This window comes from Mytilus californianus, unplaced genomic scaffold (genome assembly GCF_021869535.1).
Source record: "Mytilus californianus isolate M0D057914Y unplaced genomic scaffold, xbMytCali1.0.p SCAF_12, whole genome shotgun sequence".
NCBI lineage: Eukaryota > Metazoa > Mollusca > Bivalvia > Mytilida > Mytilidae > Mytilus > Mytilus californianus.
In genome coordinates, this window is record NW_026262604.1 from 20,031,013 (window position 1) to 20,047,226 (window position 16,214).

A 16,214-nucleotide genomic window follows, 5' to 3' on the forward strand; every position below is an offset into this window, starting at 1 on the left:
AAATATATAGATTACCTTCCTAGCCCAAAATCATATTATTGTAGAATTGAATATAGATGTATTTGCTTGCTACTAATTTCCTATTCTATTTGGCAGTATTTTTTCTTATCTTTAATAAGCAAACCACTTTTGTATTATCTTTTAAACTCATTCCTTGTTGTTTTCCTTCAAAATTGTAGTCTTAATTGCTACAGAATATTTTGCTAACATACAAAGTCAAGCTGTTTAAGCATGCTTTGTATGTTTGCTCTATTTTTTTGGGTATGAACATGTAGTAAGAAGATGGTGTCGTTTGATTGGACGTTTAAATATTTTGAAATCGCAAATTCTCTTTTATATACATTACAATTTTACAGCACAGATATTATAGTTTCAATACAACGAATGGTAGGAAATGAGGAAAACCAAGAAACTTACGAGACTCCAGAAGCAAGAAGAGACAGTCACATTTACAATCAAGATCAAGACAATCAAAGTGACAACAATCAATATTTAGAAGTTCGGTCATCGACCACTAGCGATATTAACAATGACAATATTCAGAGCCGGTCATCGACTCTTCCAACAAAAGGGGATAATCAGAATCAATTACTGTACACAGGGAATATTCCAAATCGTGTATCTGGTAAACAAGTAGAAATACCTGGCGAAGCTGATCACAATCGGTCTCGGGATCAGAATCGTGAAACAGTTTATGAAATCACCGACCTTGATAACTCAAGCTGATCAACGCAAATGAAAAACGTCAGCTAAAAAGACTATGAACAATATGCTTATAAGTAAATCCGTTATTCTTCATTTTCAATTTAATCTGTTTAAAAATGTCATCTTAAAATGTCATGTTATACAACATAAAATGCTTAGAGAAGCGACATATCATAATAGATTAGTCTCTTAAAAACATTAATATTTCAAGTAATACAACAAAAGAGGCTTGGAGAAGCGACATATCATAATAGATTAGTCTCTTAAAAACATTAATATTCCATGTAATACAACAAAAGAGGCTTGGAGAAGCGACATATCATAATAGATTAGTCTCTTAAAACATTAATATTTCATGTAATACAACAAAAGAGGCTTGGACAAGCGACATATCATAATAGATTAGTCTCTTAAAAACATTAAATGGTGTATCGTTCCATGGTAAAAATTGAGTTATCTTTCGTTTACCAGAACAAAAGTTTCAACTGGAAAAATATAGTCAATCTCATTACAAAAGAATTTATATATGAAAATAAGAAGATGTGGTATGGTTGACAATGAGACATCTCTCCATCAGAGACCAAATGACGTAGAAGTTAACAACAATAGGTCATCGTACGGCCTTCCACAATGAGCAAAACCCATACCGCATAGTAATAATATGTACGTTGGAATGGAAAAATAATTAATAGGTTACACGTATGTCGCATCCCCGGGCGTCTCTTTTAAGGGATAAAACTATTAAAACGGTCAAACTCTAGACAAATAAGTGTGAGCTGCATAGCAGCCCGAAACACGCAATATCTGTATTAAAACATATACATATATGTTTTATTTGTTCATTAAGGTTTTTATATCAAACTAAACCTACTGTGTTTGCAAAGTGCGATGCGCCTGTAGATTTCCCTTATTGGGAATGCGCAAAGCCTAATGTTAGGGACAAAAACTATTCACGATGGTATAGAAATATGGTCATCTGTACTTCAAACTAAACGGTTAGGTAGTTAACAATCTAAATCTACAAGCGTAAAAGTAAATTTCAATATAAAAACAATATTGAATTTCGTACATTGTAGAAACAAATAAAATTCATACCCAAAAGAAAAAAAAAATTGACGATCCTCGGTTTTCTTCCCATTTCTTAATATAAGTTTGTACAAATAGATTTCATATTTTCCTATAATGTACGAATTTTAATATTGTTTATGTCTTTATTGATACCCTGATTACTTATAATATGGACCCTTAGGGTTTACTGAAGCATAATAGACATATTCTCTATTCCAACAGTTAATTCGGTTGTGTTGGATGTATAAAAACTCATCCACGTCCGATCGAAATGATGACAATACATTCTATGCGCTTTGTGTAGGGGTATGCCACGCTCTCTGCATTTTTAAAAATCCTTGAAACAAGGTTTTTTGACAGGTAACTTTACAGAACGCACCGATTAAATTTATTGTATTTGCTCTCGTCTGCATATGCATGAACTATTTCACGTTAGATGTTAAGCAAATAATCAATAAAATGTAATACAGTTTTCTTAATTATAAGTTGTTAATGAGTGCTACGTATTCAAACATCTCACTACAATTCAGAATCGATCCTTAGCTGGTTCTCGGCTGACTACTACACTTTGTTTGAGTGTAGCGTAATACAAGCAGTTTCCAGTTCAAATCGATCCTATTTAATGTGTTGAGAAATGAAATTATTGATTTTCTATCGATTACTTAGCGAGAACGTAGTTTAAAAAAGATACATTGTGTTAAAATTTGAATGTAACATACAATATAACGACATATTTTTAATATCGCGATCTATTGATAACAAGTTAAATTGTTTCTTTGTTTTGATGTTTAAGTACACACCATTGTTTCAAACGGCGTTTAATTAGATGTGCATCTCGACAGTATATGACAGGTAACGGATAGAACGTTTAACGTTACACACTATGGGTACGTATTGATATTTATGTTTTTGATTGATACTTTGCAATTACAGCAAAGGAAAGGATACTTGATAGATGTTATTTATACCAAGTTGCATGAAATAAGTAATGTCTTTCTTGCTGATATACCGCCTCGGTGGTGTCGTGGTAGCGTGTTCGCCTCGAGTGCAGGAGGTCGTGGGTTGAACCCCGGCCTGGCTTTAAAATTGGCAATTGCTGCTTCTCCGCTATAGGCACGCGGCATTTAGGAGTAAGAGCAAAGACTGGTCGGCTCGGAGTCAAAATAATGTGTCCGGGCATGGTGACATGTCTTCCTGTGGACTGTTACCTTGTGACTAATACCCTTGTGAACTAGCACGTTAAAAATTCGGTTCAGCTTGTCGGTCTAGTACAAAGCAGGGTTAATATTCATATTGCATTAACATGTTATCGTCCTGAAGATGGATATTAATTTGCCGCTGGACCTTAAGCAGCCATCCATCATCATCATCATCATCATCATCATCATCTTGCTGATCTTTATATTTAAAATTCCTTCACGTTATTTTTCTTTTTTACTTACACTTTAAAATGGCAAAAAGCTTCTTCAAAGGTGGTATTTTTATTATTTATTAATCGTAAAATACTAAGTAAACTTTATTTCTTCATAATGCAGGAGGAATGAATATATATGTTGACATATTTGTTTGATTTTATAGTGATTAAGATTATAACACAATGTTGGCTGCTGTACCTCTATTTTTGACATTTTTACCTACATGTATTATGTCTGTTTGTTTTGTTCACACTTTGTTGTCAATAAAATGGAATTTTATGCGACTGTCATACAAGTGAGAGGTTTAGCTATCTATAAAACCAGGTTTAATCCACCATTTTCTGGAAATGCATGTACCAAGTCAGGAATATGACAGTTGTTTTCCATTCGTTTGATGGGTTTGAGCTTTTGACTTTGCCATTTGATGAGGGATTTTCCGTTTTGAATTTTCCTTGGAGTTCGGTATTTTTGTTATTTTACTTTCATAATTGTCAATTTTAAAATTACCGATTTGATGCGTCAATACTTTTCAAAATAAATTTATACTTTGTTCATGTGTGGTGCTGTAACACCACTGTCTATGGTTAGATGAATGGTTTAGCACTCATAAGCATGTTTATCCTCCCCAGAGTTTTTGTGAAGGTCTGGATTGGGTTTATAGAATAACGAATAGTAGGCCATATCTACAGAAAAATGGACAAAGACAAAAAGAATACAGAAAAATAGGACAAAAAACACATAGATAATACCGGGTAATTGGGTCCTAAAACTACAACTATACAGAATAAAGAAAAACGAACTGACAAGAAATACAGTAAAGAATACAGAAATAAAGGAACCCTTATCTAGACCCTCTTTTATGTGCGTGCTCCTCGTCAGAAGCCGGATGTTCAATACTTATCGTTGGTTGAATTCTGCCTTATTTGTTATAAGTTTGTTGTTTTATCATAATAAGGTTTTGGGATTGAATTCTTGTTTGAAATAGTTCACATTTTTGTCATTCCGGGGCCTTTGGTAGCTTATACTATAAGGTCGTTAAAGGTCAAACAGTGATCCATAAGTGTGTTAACATACATTTACAAAGGAAAAACAAAGGTCAGACCCCGAACAACACACCGTGCTCTTTTCAATTGATTTGCGTGGACAGGGATACAGTTTGTTCTACCCAGATAATTATGGAACAAAATGTAAGTTTTTTTTTTCTACAAATCAATTGTAGACTTGATTATCTTTACAATGTACAAGCACAAACAAATGGGCTGTGTGGGTTATTGAAAATATAAAAATGGACAAAATCATCGTGATCGGATAGTGGTGTACGTAATAGACCGATAAAAGAAAACAAAGCATTACACACAATTTAAATAGGTTTGAGTCATCACATTGACACAAACACACACAAATAACAACAAACAAAAAGATGTACGACACAAACAAACAAATAAACGATCTTAAAAGAGGGAGGAAAGATACCAGAGGGACAGTCAAACTCATAGATCGAAAACAAACTGACAACGCCATGGCCAAAAATAAAAAGACAAACAGACAAATAATAGTACAGATGACACAACATAGAAAACCAAAGACTAAGCAACACGAAGTCCACCAAAAACTGGGGGTGATCTCAGGTGCTCCGGAAGGGTAAGCAGATCCTGCTCCACATGTGGCACCCGTCGTGTTGCTTATGTTATTACAAATCCGGTAAATAGTCTAATTCGGTAAGTCACATTCGTGAAAAGGGAGGGTATTGTAGTTACGACATAAGGAACATATCCGATATCATCTGTGAAACGGTTATTCCACAACGGTCAACCAACTCGTGATGGCTTCCGTAAAATTTAAGAAGGGATGACTTCAACTTCACCATTTGAAACTCTTGGTTTAATAGCTTCCTTGTGAGCAGCAATCCTCTATCAAGGAAATCATGATAGGAAACAAAGTACTCGCAGTTATTCAACTTATGTGACCATGATTACACGGATAAAATACGTTAACCGAATTTTTGATAAAATTTTCTAATTTTTCACTATCGCAATATAATGTTCACTGAACAGCAACATCTGGACCAAAAACAGCATTTGCTGTAGCATATATATATCTTCCACATCATGGTAGTTGGTGTGACCAGAGGTAAACTACCTTATACAAAAACTTAAGCCTTATACAGGACGGAAGAACGAACAGACGGACAGACGAACAAACCGACCGGAAAGCCATATACCTTATTATTTCATGTTTAAAAACAAAACAAACAAACAAAACCAACATTGTACTCGGGTTAACATGCCACATGTAATCGTGCGCATAAAATGCAGCAGTTTTTAATTCGTCACGTTTCGTGCAAATTGATAACAAGCCACGTGTAAGTTATTTGTTTCAAGTTTTCTTACATCTTGAAATGGCGATCTTATTTCCTTTCATCAATGTTCCAACCAATTCATTTTATTACATTTGATGCAGCATGGAGGCCAATGATATAATTGTACACGAACCAGTAAATACGACCATGGTAGGGATTAGTCATGGCCTACCGGTGACATAATATTGACACAATTTTATGTCACATTTGAGTGAACACAGACTAAACACACTTCAGTGTTAAAATTGCACAAAATTAGCCCTGAATAATCCATAGAAAGCAGTCCCCACTAAGTGATGCCTTCGCATAAGTGCCAAAGAAGAAAATTGGTACTAGTACTTGGATGAATTAACATATTTTAGGTGATATTAGAAAGAATGACCTATTTGTTGTCGGAATCTCTCTTGGGGTTGCTGTCTTGTTCCAACTTCTTGTTATCATCATTTACTGTGTCGTGAAAAGGAAAAGGTAAGCAATATATTAGATCAATACAAATTACAAACTGAAGTACATACCAAGACTTTAAATAAAAATAAAGAAGAATGAGTCTGGAGACACGAATACCCCCGCTCAAGCTTTGCAATTTTCCAAGTTAAAAAGGAACATAACTCTAGAACGGTGGATGACTCACAAACAAAATTCAAACTCTGTCTGCGTGTTTTTGTTCTCAGCATTGTGTTTCATAAAATTTACATGAGGCAAACTAAAGTTGGAGTGCGAAAAAGAACCTGGGACGGACGGATAGACGGACGGACGTCACGGCCGGACGAACGGTGGAGGTTAACACTTAATGCCCCCGTTGCCTACGGCGGGGGCATAAAAAAAGAGGATTCATAAAAATACACTATTATAGAAAAATCTACGTTGGCCATAAAGATGTATCTGAGTGTTATTTTTCTCCATGACAGCATGTTTAGGGATAATAATTAAAACCTTGTAGCATTACATTTTGCACGATTGTCTTTAGAACCTAAGATTCATTGAATAATTGATGTTTGCTTAACATCCAGTGGCAGATATTTTAAGGAAGAACAGGACGAGAACAAATTGACAAGAAAAAGAATTAGTAAGTTTGTTTTTGTTGGTTGCTTAACGTCCAGTGTCAAATATTTCATGCATGTTTAGGACGTAAAATTAATGAGCTCTGCAAGGCTTTTCTGCTGGATGGAAGGGCGAGAACTTTTGAAATGCTATTGAAAAATGAAGGATTGAAAGGTAGGAACATATATTTTGCCTTGTAACAGGTCAAATAACTTAAAGGATCACTAAACTTTTGTTACAAGGGTACATTAACGTGCAAGATAGCATATCACTCTCACTATGCGCGGAATTGAGTTTAATTTCCTCACCAAATCGGACGTGACTGCACATTTAATCATCATTCATGGCCAAAAGAACTCCCTACGTTAACAAAGAATTCACATCCAAACGGGAAAAGTCCAGATATAAATTTACATGTACTTATAGTATCAATTTTAAATTCAAGATTTTTTTTATTTCACCTAAGTACATCCTTAAAGTGACTCTGCTTTTTATCCATTTATAAATAATGATGTTTTATAATAAAAAAACAAAGGATATGGGTTATCAATGATCCATGATACAAAATCAGTACATGCACAGTAAAAAAACAAACAAAAAGCAAAGGAACAGCGCTTTTATTGCTGTTTTTTCATCTTAAAGTCACAGTGAGGCCTTCAACAGGGAGCAAAAAAAAGTCTTTAAACCACAAGGTGAACCAAGTTTAGAAGTCACCGTACTACATGGAATTCCGGGGAAAAAGCTGTGTAATAATATATAAATATAATTAAAAAATATTTTTTTCAGAGAAAAAGCAGAAAGGAGAAAAAAAGATCATGAAATATTTATAGCATCGATTGAACATAACGTGCAATTATCGATACAAAGAGATACAAACAGTCATGTACAATCATGTGATACAAACAGTCATGTACAGTCATCCGATACAGCCAATCAATACTATGAGAGAAGGAAACAGATTAACAGTGAAAAAAATAAAGCAGAATTTGTTCTACTTGGGATGATTTGAAGTTATTCAGTAAATCATTTGATACTTTGATTTCAAAATTATGAATACCATTTACGTTTTATACATTTTTATAAACCAGGGGTTCAAATTAGCGGTGGTCCGAGGTCCGTGACCTTTCACTGTTGCAATCGGACTTTCGTTTTGGTTTTGTTTTAGCTACATGTACGCCCGACGGACCTTCGATTTTAAAGGAAATAAAAATGATCTTTGCTTTGAAATTGAGATAAAAAATGTTTCATTCCTGACCTTGCCGACAAGTTATAAAAGTTATTTTTAACTTTGTATTTCTTGGAAACACAAGGTTACAAATAGTTGCGAGAAGTCACGTGACAAATATTTAATCATTTAGACATTTTCGAACAAAATGAGTCCGTTTCACTTTGGTGTCACGTCTTCACAGAGAAAGCCTGAAGATTATGAACGGTCTTCAACCACAGGCACTTGTTTCTATTCATGGGAAGGTCGACTATCCATAAATATAGAAGGATATTCAACCTTCCTATGGATAGAAACAAGTGCCTGTGTCTTCAACGTCTTCAAAAGAAATCAAATGAAGATCTCACTAAAGACCAAAAAATGCGATCGTGATAAACGGGAACGGACATTTAACATGTTTAAGCCCCACTGGAAAATCGATCGAACCGTGGCTATATTTTGATGAATCAACTGGTCTAATGTCATGCACATACTGCCAGAAGTGCCCCACCCATTTAGAAAAAGAAAGTGCACTTGTAAGGGGAACACAAAATCTTAAAATAGACCCAATAAAAATATACGAAGTGACACCACAGCATTTATCTTGTTTAAAGCAGTGGATCCATGAAAGTGACCCAAATTTTAAATCTAAAGATTAATTGTCAGACACTAAATCTCAAGCAGCAATGTAAGCCTGATCAGTTAAATAGATATAATTAAGGTTCTTTTCAACACTGCATACAGTATTGCAAAAAAAGGGAAACCCTTCAGTGACTATGAATTTATTCTTGAAATCCAGTGCAAAAATGGTGTTGATGTGTAAGTAGTACTTCAATATTGAAGGTTGTAAACTTTTTATTCGCTGGATAGCCCATTATATGAGAAACGAAACATCACATGCAGTTCAAATATGATGAAACAAACTAACCTTACTCCAAAATCACATTAATTTTGTATCTTATTGAGATATGAAATATTTCATGTAAAATTAGGACCTAGGATTTAGGTTGTGGACCTTTCAGTTTGGAGTGTCAAAGGTCCTGGACTTTCCAGTACCAAATGTTAATTTGAAACCCTGTAAACTATTCAATATTTGTCAGTTCTTTTTTTTTCCCCACCAAAACGGAAACATCGATTTATGAGTCTTCAATACATAACGTTATTTTTTATACTATAATTCGTTTTCTAGAAAAAAAAAAGTTTAATTGCCTGGCATTGATTGGTCCTCCGTACCGATTTCTAAGTTTGTTTGTGTCGATATGACCATGTAAGATCTTAAAAATAATTTTTTGAACAAATGTAGGACTTATAATGTGAATCTATTATACCGCATGAAACGAAGTTGCAAAGGTTAAATGTTTTTGAACCGTTCGTCCGTCCGTCAATTCTCGTCTGCCATATCGCCGCGATACAGCCTTTGTGTGCTGGTGCGGCGTAAAGCAATCACCGATCCATCAATCAATCGTCCATCATAATTTTGCTGTCGCCAATTATGCGCCTTCATATTTTGTTGGATCCTCTTCCAATTTGAAAGCAGATTTCCATTAATCAATATCACTAGTGAGTTCGATAGTCAGACTTATCTGAAATGAGGGGCCAGTTTTTCTGGAGTAGAATTATATACTTTATAAGTTCTTGTGACGGGAAAAAGCCTTCATTTTAATCAGATTATTTCAACAGCTGTAATGTTACACCACTGTTTCAGGTTAGGGTGAAGGTTGGCGCCTGTTAAAACGTTTAAACCGGCTGCATTTTTATGCACCTGTCCTAAATCAGGAGCATGTTGTTCACTGGTTGTCGTTTGTTGGTGTGGTTCATAAGTGTTTCTCGTTTCTCTTTTTTTTATATAGATGAGACCGTTGGTTTTCCAGTTTGAATTATTTTTACAATAGTCATTTATGGCCCTTTATAGCTTGCTGTTCGGTGTGAGCCAAGACTCCGTGTTGAAGGCCGTACTTTGACCTATAATTGTTTACTTTTTACACATTGTGACTTGGATGGAGAGTTGTCTCATTGGCACTAATACCACATCTTCTTATTTATATGTATATAAGTCAGGAATCTGATGTTCAGTAGTTGTCGTTTGTTGATGTGGTTCATACGTGTTTCTCGTTTCTCGTTTTTGTCTCGCCTTGACGGAGTCAAAAAGCGAGACATAGGTATGCTGTTTCCGGCGTCGGCGACGGCGTCAACAATGTATTAGTTTGTGATTAGGTCTAGTTCATGGTGAACCACTAGTGGTAGGTCAATGATATTTGGTATGCAGTTGTATTAGCATTGGCACGTCTCATTACTTTGGAGATTATTTGGCCCTGTCCCCTCAGTCAAGGTTTATTGACTTTGAAACTTTTCATAGTTTACATGTATTAGTTTGTGATTAGGTCAATTTATGGGGAACCACTAGTGGTAGGTCAATGATATTTGGTATGCAGTTGTATAAGCATTGGCACATCTCATTACCATGGAGATTATTTGGCCCCGCCCCCTCAGTCAAGGTCTATTGACTTTGAAACTTTTCATAGTTTACATGTATTAGTTTGTGAGAAGGTCAATTTATGGGGAACCACTAGTGGAAGGTCAATAATATTTGGTATGCAGTTGTATAAGCATTGGCATATCTCATTTCCATGGAGATTATTTGGCTCCACCCCCTTAGTCATGGTCTATAGACTTTGAAAATTTTGCTAAGTTAACATGTATTAGTTTGTGATTAGGTCAGTTCAAGTGGAACCATTAGTGGTAGGCCAATGTTAATTGGTGTTCAGTTGTATAAGCATTAGCACATCTCATTTCCATGGGGAATATTTTGCCCCTCCCCCTCAGTCATGGTCTATTTACTTTGAAACTTTTGCTTAGTTTACATGTATTAGTTTGTGATTAGATCAGTTTAAGATGAACTGCTAATGTTAAGTCAATGATATTTGGTATGCAAATTTATTGGCAATTGCAAGTATCGTTTCCATGGAGATTATATAGCCCCAGCCCTGATCATGATTCATTGACTTTTAAACTTTTACATAGTTTACAAGTTAATGTTTGTGTTTAGGTTTGTTTAAAAGGAACGACTTATAATAAGTCAATGGTATTTGGTATGCAGTTGTATTAGCATTGGCACATCTCACTCCATGGAGATTGTTTAGCCATGTACCTTCAGTCATGGTTCATCGACATTGAATATTTGCATAACTTACATGTTAAAGTATTGCTATTTTAATTTTAACATTTGCACCCGGAGGGTGCATTAAGTGATGTCCTTGTCGGTCTGTACCTCCGTCCGTACGTACGTCCCGAAATTCGTTTCCTTTCTCTAAACTTTAGTTTGCCTTAACCAAATGTTATGAAACTTATACACCACAAAATACAGATCAAGATCAAACATTTTACCGTTCTCGAGTTATGCCCTTTATAACGTTATATCCAAAAGGGGGACATCATCTTTGTCCCATGGGCACATTATCCATTTATGTTTTATCACATGCCAGGGGCAAATCCAGGATTTTAGGTTTAGGGGGGGCGGGGGCGAACACTTAATTTTTTTTTAGGTAAATTTATCGAAATATTCTTCTAGAGTGTGTGCATTAATCTTCGTCGTCTCTTCAGAAACTTTATTAAGCTTAGGACAACCACTGCTTTGCAAATATTAGGGGGGTGCGCACGCCCGCCAAGCCCCCGCCTGAATCCGCCCCTGCATGCTCTTCACATCTGTATAATAATTTATATGCACTTATCAATACCTCAAAAATATTAAATGAGTGAACATTCTTTTAGGTGGGGGTATGTAAAATATCCACAATTATACAAGCTTGTTCACAAAAGGTTCTATATCATTTATGAAAAATTCATGTAGTTTGAATGAATGCATGAATATCAAGATGGTTTCTTTTCATTTCATTATTTAACAAACATTGTGTACAGTAAAAAGCTGTAATACCAAGAGTACAAAACTAAAGCAGGATATGTAGACACCCTCTGTAGTACATTTGTAGTTGATAATTTTATAGTGGTGGGTGTAATAATGGTCAACTTTGTAAATAGGATAATTTCTAAATTTAATGATTTAGTTATGTAAATTAAGGCAGTACTAGTTTAGAGAACTTTTTTGTACTATTTGAGCAACACGACGAGTGCCACGTGTTGAGCAAGATCTGCTTACCCTTCCGGAGCACCTGCGATCACCCGGTTTTTATTAGAGTTTGTTTTGGTCGATTTTTAGTTTTCTACGCTGAATTTTTTAGACTGTTGTTTGTCTTTTAGCCGTTTTTCGTTTTTATCCATGGCGTTATCAGTTACTGTAAACCAACTTATTTTCGCGGATACTTTATTTCGCGTTTCGCTCTTTCTAGCCCACTCCGCGGCGATTAAAGTTATCGATTTTCAAATTTTCTTGGTGTATTTGAATTAGGAAAGATCCAAGTTTTACATATTAGCGACAATTTATATTCGCGTTATTTTTCTACTTGCGAAGGTCGCAAAAATAAATCGCTCGCGAAAATTAGTCCATTTGGTATCTTCCGCTTCTCTTTAACTGATGTTTGAATCTCATAAATCAATTAAGAAATAAGTAAAACTATGATTCAATTTATATACACGATAAACTATATTTACGGGAAAACCCTTCGATTCGTGAAAATACCGATATGGCTTCTGTCATAGACAAAATATCAAACGCATGAAATTTATTGTAATTCTAAAATAACTTCATAAACAAAGTACTGTGGATTCATTTTTATTCGTGGTATACCAATTTTCGTGGGTTTCGTGGGTCACAGCGAACCACGAATTTAAGAATTCAACGAAGAATAGTCCCGAGAAATGTGTATGGAGTCGGATATTTATTTCCGGTTATGTTATGCTGTTCTAGTATAGTGTTGACTAGCGATAAACATTGTAACATAACACGTGTTTTTATTGAAAGAAGATACAAGTATTTTGATTAAATCAATAATAAATATATCGAATATAGGTAATAATTTACTTTTTGAAATTGATTAAAAATGTTCATGGAAAATAACTGCAAGTTGTTAATTACCGTGTCATAGTTTGGTTTACTGGTGATAAAAAATCAATAGGATTAAGTACGGGGATATTGCCCGTAGGTAATATTGTTTATGACAGGAACATTTATTTTCACACCTTTTACTTAAATGACTGTTAATTATATCGTGATTAGGGAAATGAGTTTTCAATCATAGAGTTTTGAATGCCTTATAAAATTCCGACAAGAATTTATAAATTGTAAAACAAACAAATAATTAGTTGTCTCTGTCCATTATTGTAATAGAAGTTTTCAATGAACACTTTAACCTAGAATGACCAAGCGAGGATTTTGACAATTCAAAACTTTTTCAATGAATTCCTTCTTTTTTGTTTGTTTTATTATTGATTAAACCAAGGAGGTTATATGATCTCCAAAATCAAAAAGAAATCCACGAATTACGTATCTGATTTTTTTTTTGTAATCAGCGATCCACGAATTTACGTATACCACGAAACGTCTTTTTTTCTCTATCCACGAAAATTGATACCCACGAAAATAAATGAATCCACAGTATTAATTAAACGGAAGACACAACTGAGAACAAGGGTAGATAATTCAATGTATTCTTTTTTTACTTGAATTGATAATTGAACTATGTTGAACATTTGCCAATTTGGAATGTGCTATAATAGAAAATCATTACGTTTACGTTAGACAATCATCATGTCTACGGTAGAAAATAATTCCGTCTACGATAGAAAATCATTACGTCTAGAGTAGAAAATATTTGTCTCCTATTGCACCTTAATAAAAGTGATACTACAGTGAAATATTTTTTTTATTTTACGAAATCAATTATGGTAATAAAATATAATACTATATTTTCAGTTTATCAAAAAGCATTTTATTGAATGTAATTGAGGACATGGCCAATATTATAATGACAAAAGACACACACATACTGACATATATTATTTAACTGTAAAACGTTAAAATTAGTACAACAGATAATATTAATGCTACATTCAAAACAAAAATTCAACAAGAACTTCAACAAAAAACAAAAACCAATAATGAAAACAAATAACAACAGCATAATAATGACAATAATATACAATTATGGCCCGTTGAAAAGGTGAATATCCAAAATTGTCAACACGAGAAGGTTATTTCACTGAGGGCGCAGCCCGAAGTGAAATAACTTTTAAGGGTTGACAATTTTGGATATTCATCGCTTCTAAGGGACCACAATTGTTTTATTATACCGAACTAACAGTGGAAGGGCATTTTGAATCATTGTAAAAGCACTTACCCTTACTTGAGTCAGTTATTAACACAAGTTGACGTTCAAAAATACATGTAATTTGTGTCTTAGAATTCTCGTATGTACAACAAAGGTATATTCTTTTTGTAAAATATTGATGGCCCTGAAAAGGACCGTTATTAAAGATATCATCGGCACAAGATGCACGTCAAAGGCCTTATTTCCGCTTCTCTCGATCAATGGGCTTCCTGTAACTTGAACGTTGCCATTTTGTTTATTCACGTTTGTGACGTCATTTTCATGAGTACAAATCAACAAACTAAAAAGGTTATTCGCCGGTGAATAATAGGGTTATTAACTGAATTATTCCATGTCACGTGATAACGTTTTACCCAATAGAATTGTTTGAAATATATGTAAGGTATAATAATAATGTTTATATTTTTGGGGTACATAACGTACAAAAAAGAAAAGTAAGAGCAATATCTACAGCAGCCTTTAATAAGAATTATAATATATCAATTCTTATTATATGCCAAATATGTCGTTTATAACAACGGACATTTCTTCGAAATGTTGAATATATGTATAAAAAAGTCCCTTTGCTGTCGTCATAAAAAATTCCAACTAACAAATGATTGAAAGTTTTCCTTTGCAAAAGGAATCAGATATTTTTCACAGGCTTACTTCACATTTTCTTACATTGGTTATGGTCCACAATAGAATATGAAATAAATATAGCAATATTTACACGCAGCATTCAATCACAATTATAATAAACAGAGGGATCAACCATTTAACTTCAAAAGGGGGGGGGGGATATGGTTTTTTGTTTGAATCAGAATTTTTGTTTTTTTTATTTTTAGACACTATCAATCAAATTATTTTTTTCAAAATTTAATACTTTTGGGTATAGGGAATATCTGGATTCAGAATATTTTTTTTTGTCATCAGCTTGACCACAATATTTTTTCTCATCAAATTGGGGATCAGAATATATTTTTAGGATAAAACCATAACACCCCCCCCCTTTTGAAGTTAAATGGTCGTTCCCTAATTATTATAAATGACCATTCTATCGTTTATTATGACAAAAAAGCATCTATGGAATACACGTATAAACACGCATTAAAAACTCTCTGTAGCAAATGATTAAAAATTTTCCTTTGCAAAGGGAATCAGATATTTCTCACAGACTTGCTTCACATTTTCTGACATTGGTTTTGGTCCACAAAAGAAAACTTTCTTCTTTCCCTTTCTTTTCGATACGATTTCGGATAAAAGCTAAAATAAAGAAAAAAAATCTTTGTAATGAAGAGTCATATTTACCATTCATGTATGCTTTATAGTTTATTGTTTGTGTACAATCTGAACAAAATACAGGTTTTGGTAAAAAGAAGCCGTCAAAATCCTTATGTGAAAATGCATGTTTATAAAAATAAGAAGATGTGGTATGATCACAATGACACAACTTTCCACCAGAGACCAAATGACATAGAAGTTAACAACTTGTTTATTATATTGTTGACAACTACGACGAAAAAGATGTTATTAAATTCTAAGTTTTTACAACTTTTATTGCAATATTTGCATTTGGTTTTCTTTAGACATGTTATAATCTTATTAAGGTGGTACATAACACTACATGGAGATAACTCTTTAAAAATCAGCTAAACGTTTTAATCAAGTTCTATTATTAACGAAATATTAAGCTTCTCAATGGTCAAAATTAGTGTTTGTCAAACTGCTATATATCCAATGAAATTTTTCCGATAAAGTGTGTGATTCAAGGTTTTTAAAATTTTATGTTTTTGTCAAATGGTCAAAGTAAATATTTTGTTAAAATTTTATGAAAATTAAATGAGCCAAATTAATTTTAGTCAAGGTGTATGATACCACCTTAATCTAGTTCTTTCCGAGAAGATACATAAAGTTAAATAAATTCTCATTAGCACTGCTAGTCATATTAGCAGGTTTTGTCGTGTTAGGATGTGTCATATAACAATAGAAATAAACGTTTATGAAACAAACCGTTCTTGCACATACTGTAATCAAACTTATTTTCGCGGATACTTTATTTCGCATTTAGCCCTTTTTGGCCAATTGCGACGATTTAAATTTACTTGATTTTTTTTAGATGAGGAAAGATCCGAGTTTTAAATATGCACGACGATTGATAT

General features: G+C 33.9%; 1 protein-coding gene and 1 long non-coding RNA gene across 2 annotated transcripts in view; one reads left to right on the top strand and one right to left on the bottom strand.

Moving 5' to 3' along the window:
* The window catches only part of LOC127721512 (uncharacterized), a 37,834-nt gene extending 30,161 nt beyond the window's left edge, over positions 1–7,673 (top strand). The window contains exons 3-5 of the long non-coding RNA XR_007991274.1: positions 357–2,660; positions 5,910–6,015; positions 7,375–7,673. This is a non-coding gene — a long non-coding RNA (uncharacterized LOC127721512). The remainder of the gene's footprint in view (positions 1–356; positions 2,661–5,909; positions 6,016–7,374) is intronic.
* A 5,917-nt stretch (positions 7,674–13,590) lies between these two features.
* The window catches only part of LOC127722328 (NADPH oxidase 5-like), a 39,063-nt gene continuing 36,439 nt past the window's right edge, over positions 13,591–16,214 (bottom strand). The window contains exon 14 of the mRNA XM_052229216.1: positions 13,591–15,318. Within this exon, the coding sequence (XP_052085176.1) occupies positions 15,187–15,318 (132 nt within the window). The 3' untranslated portion in view covers positions 13,591–15,186. The remainder of the gene's footprint in view (positions 15,319–16,214) is intronic.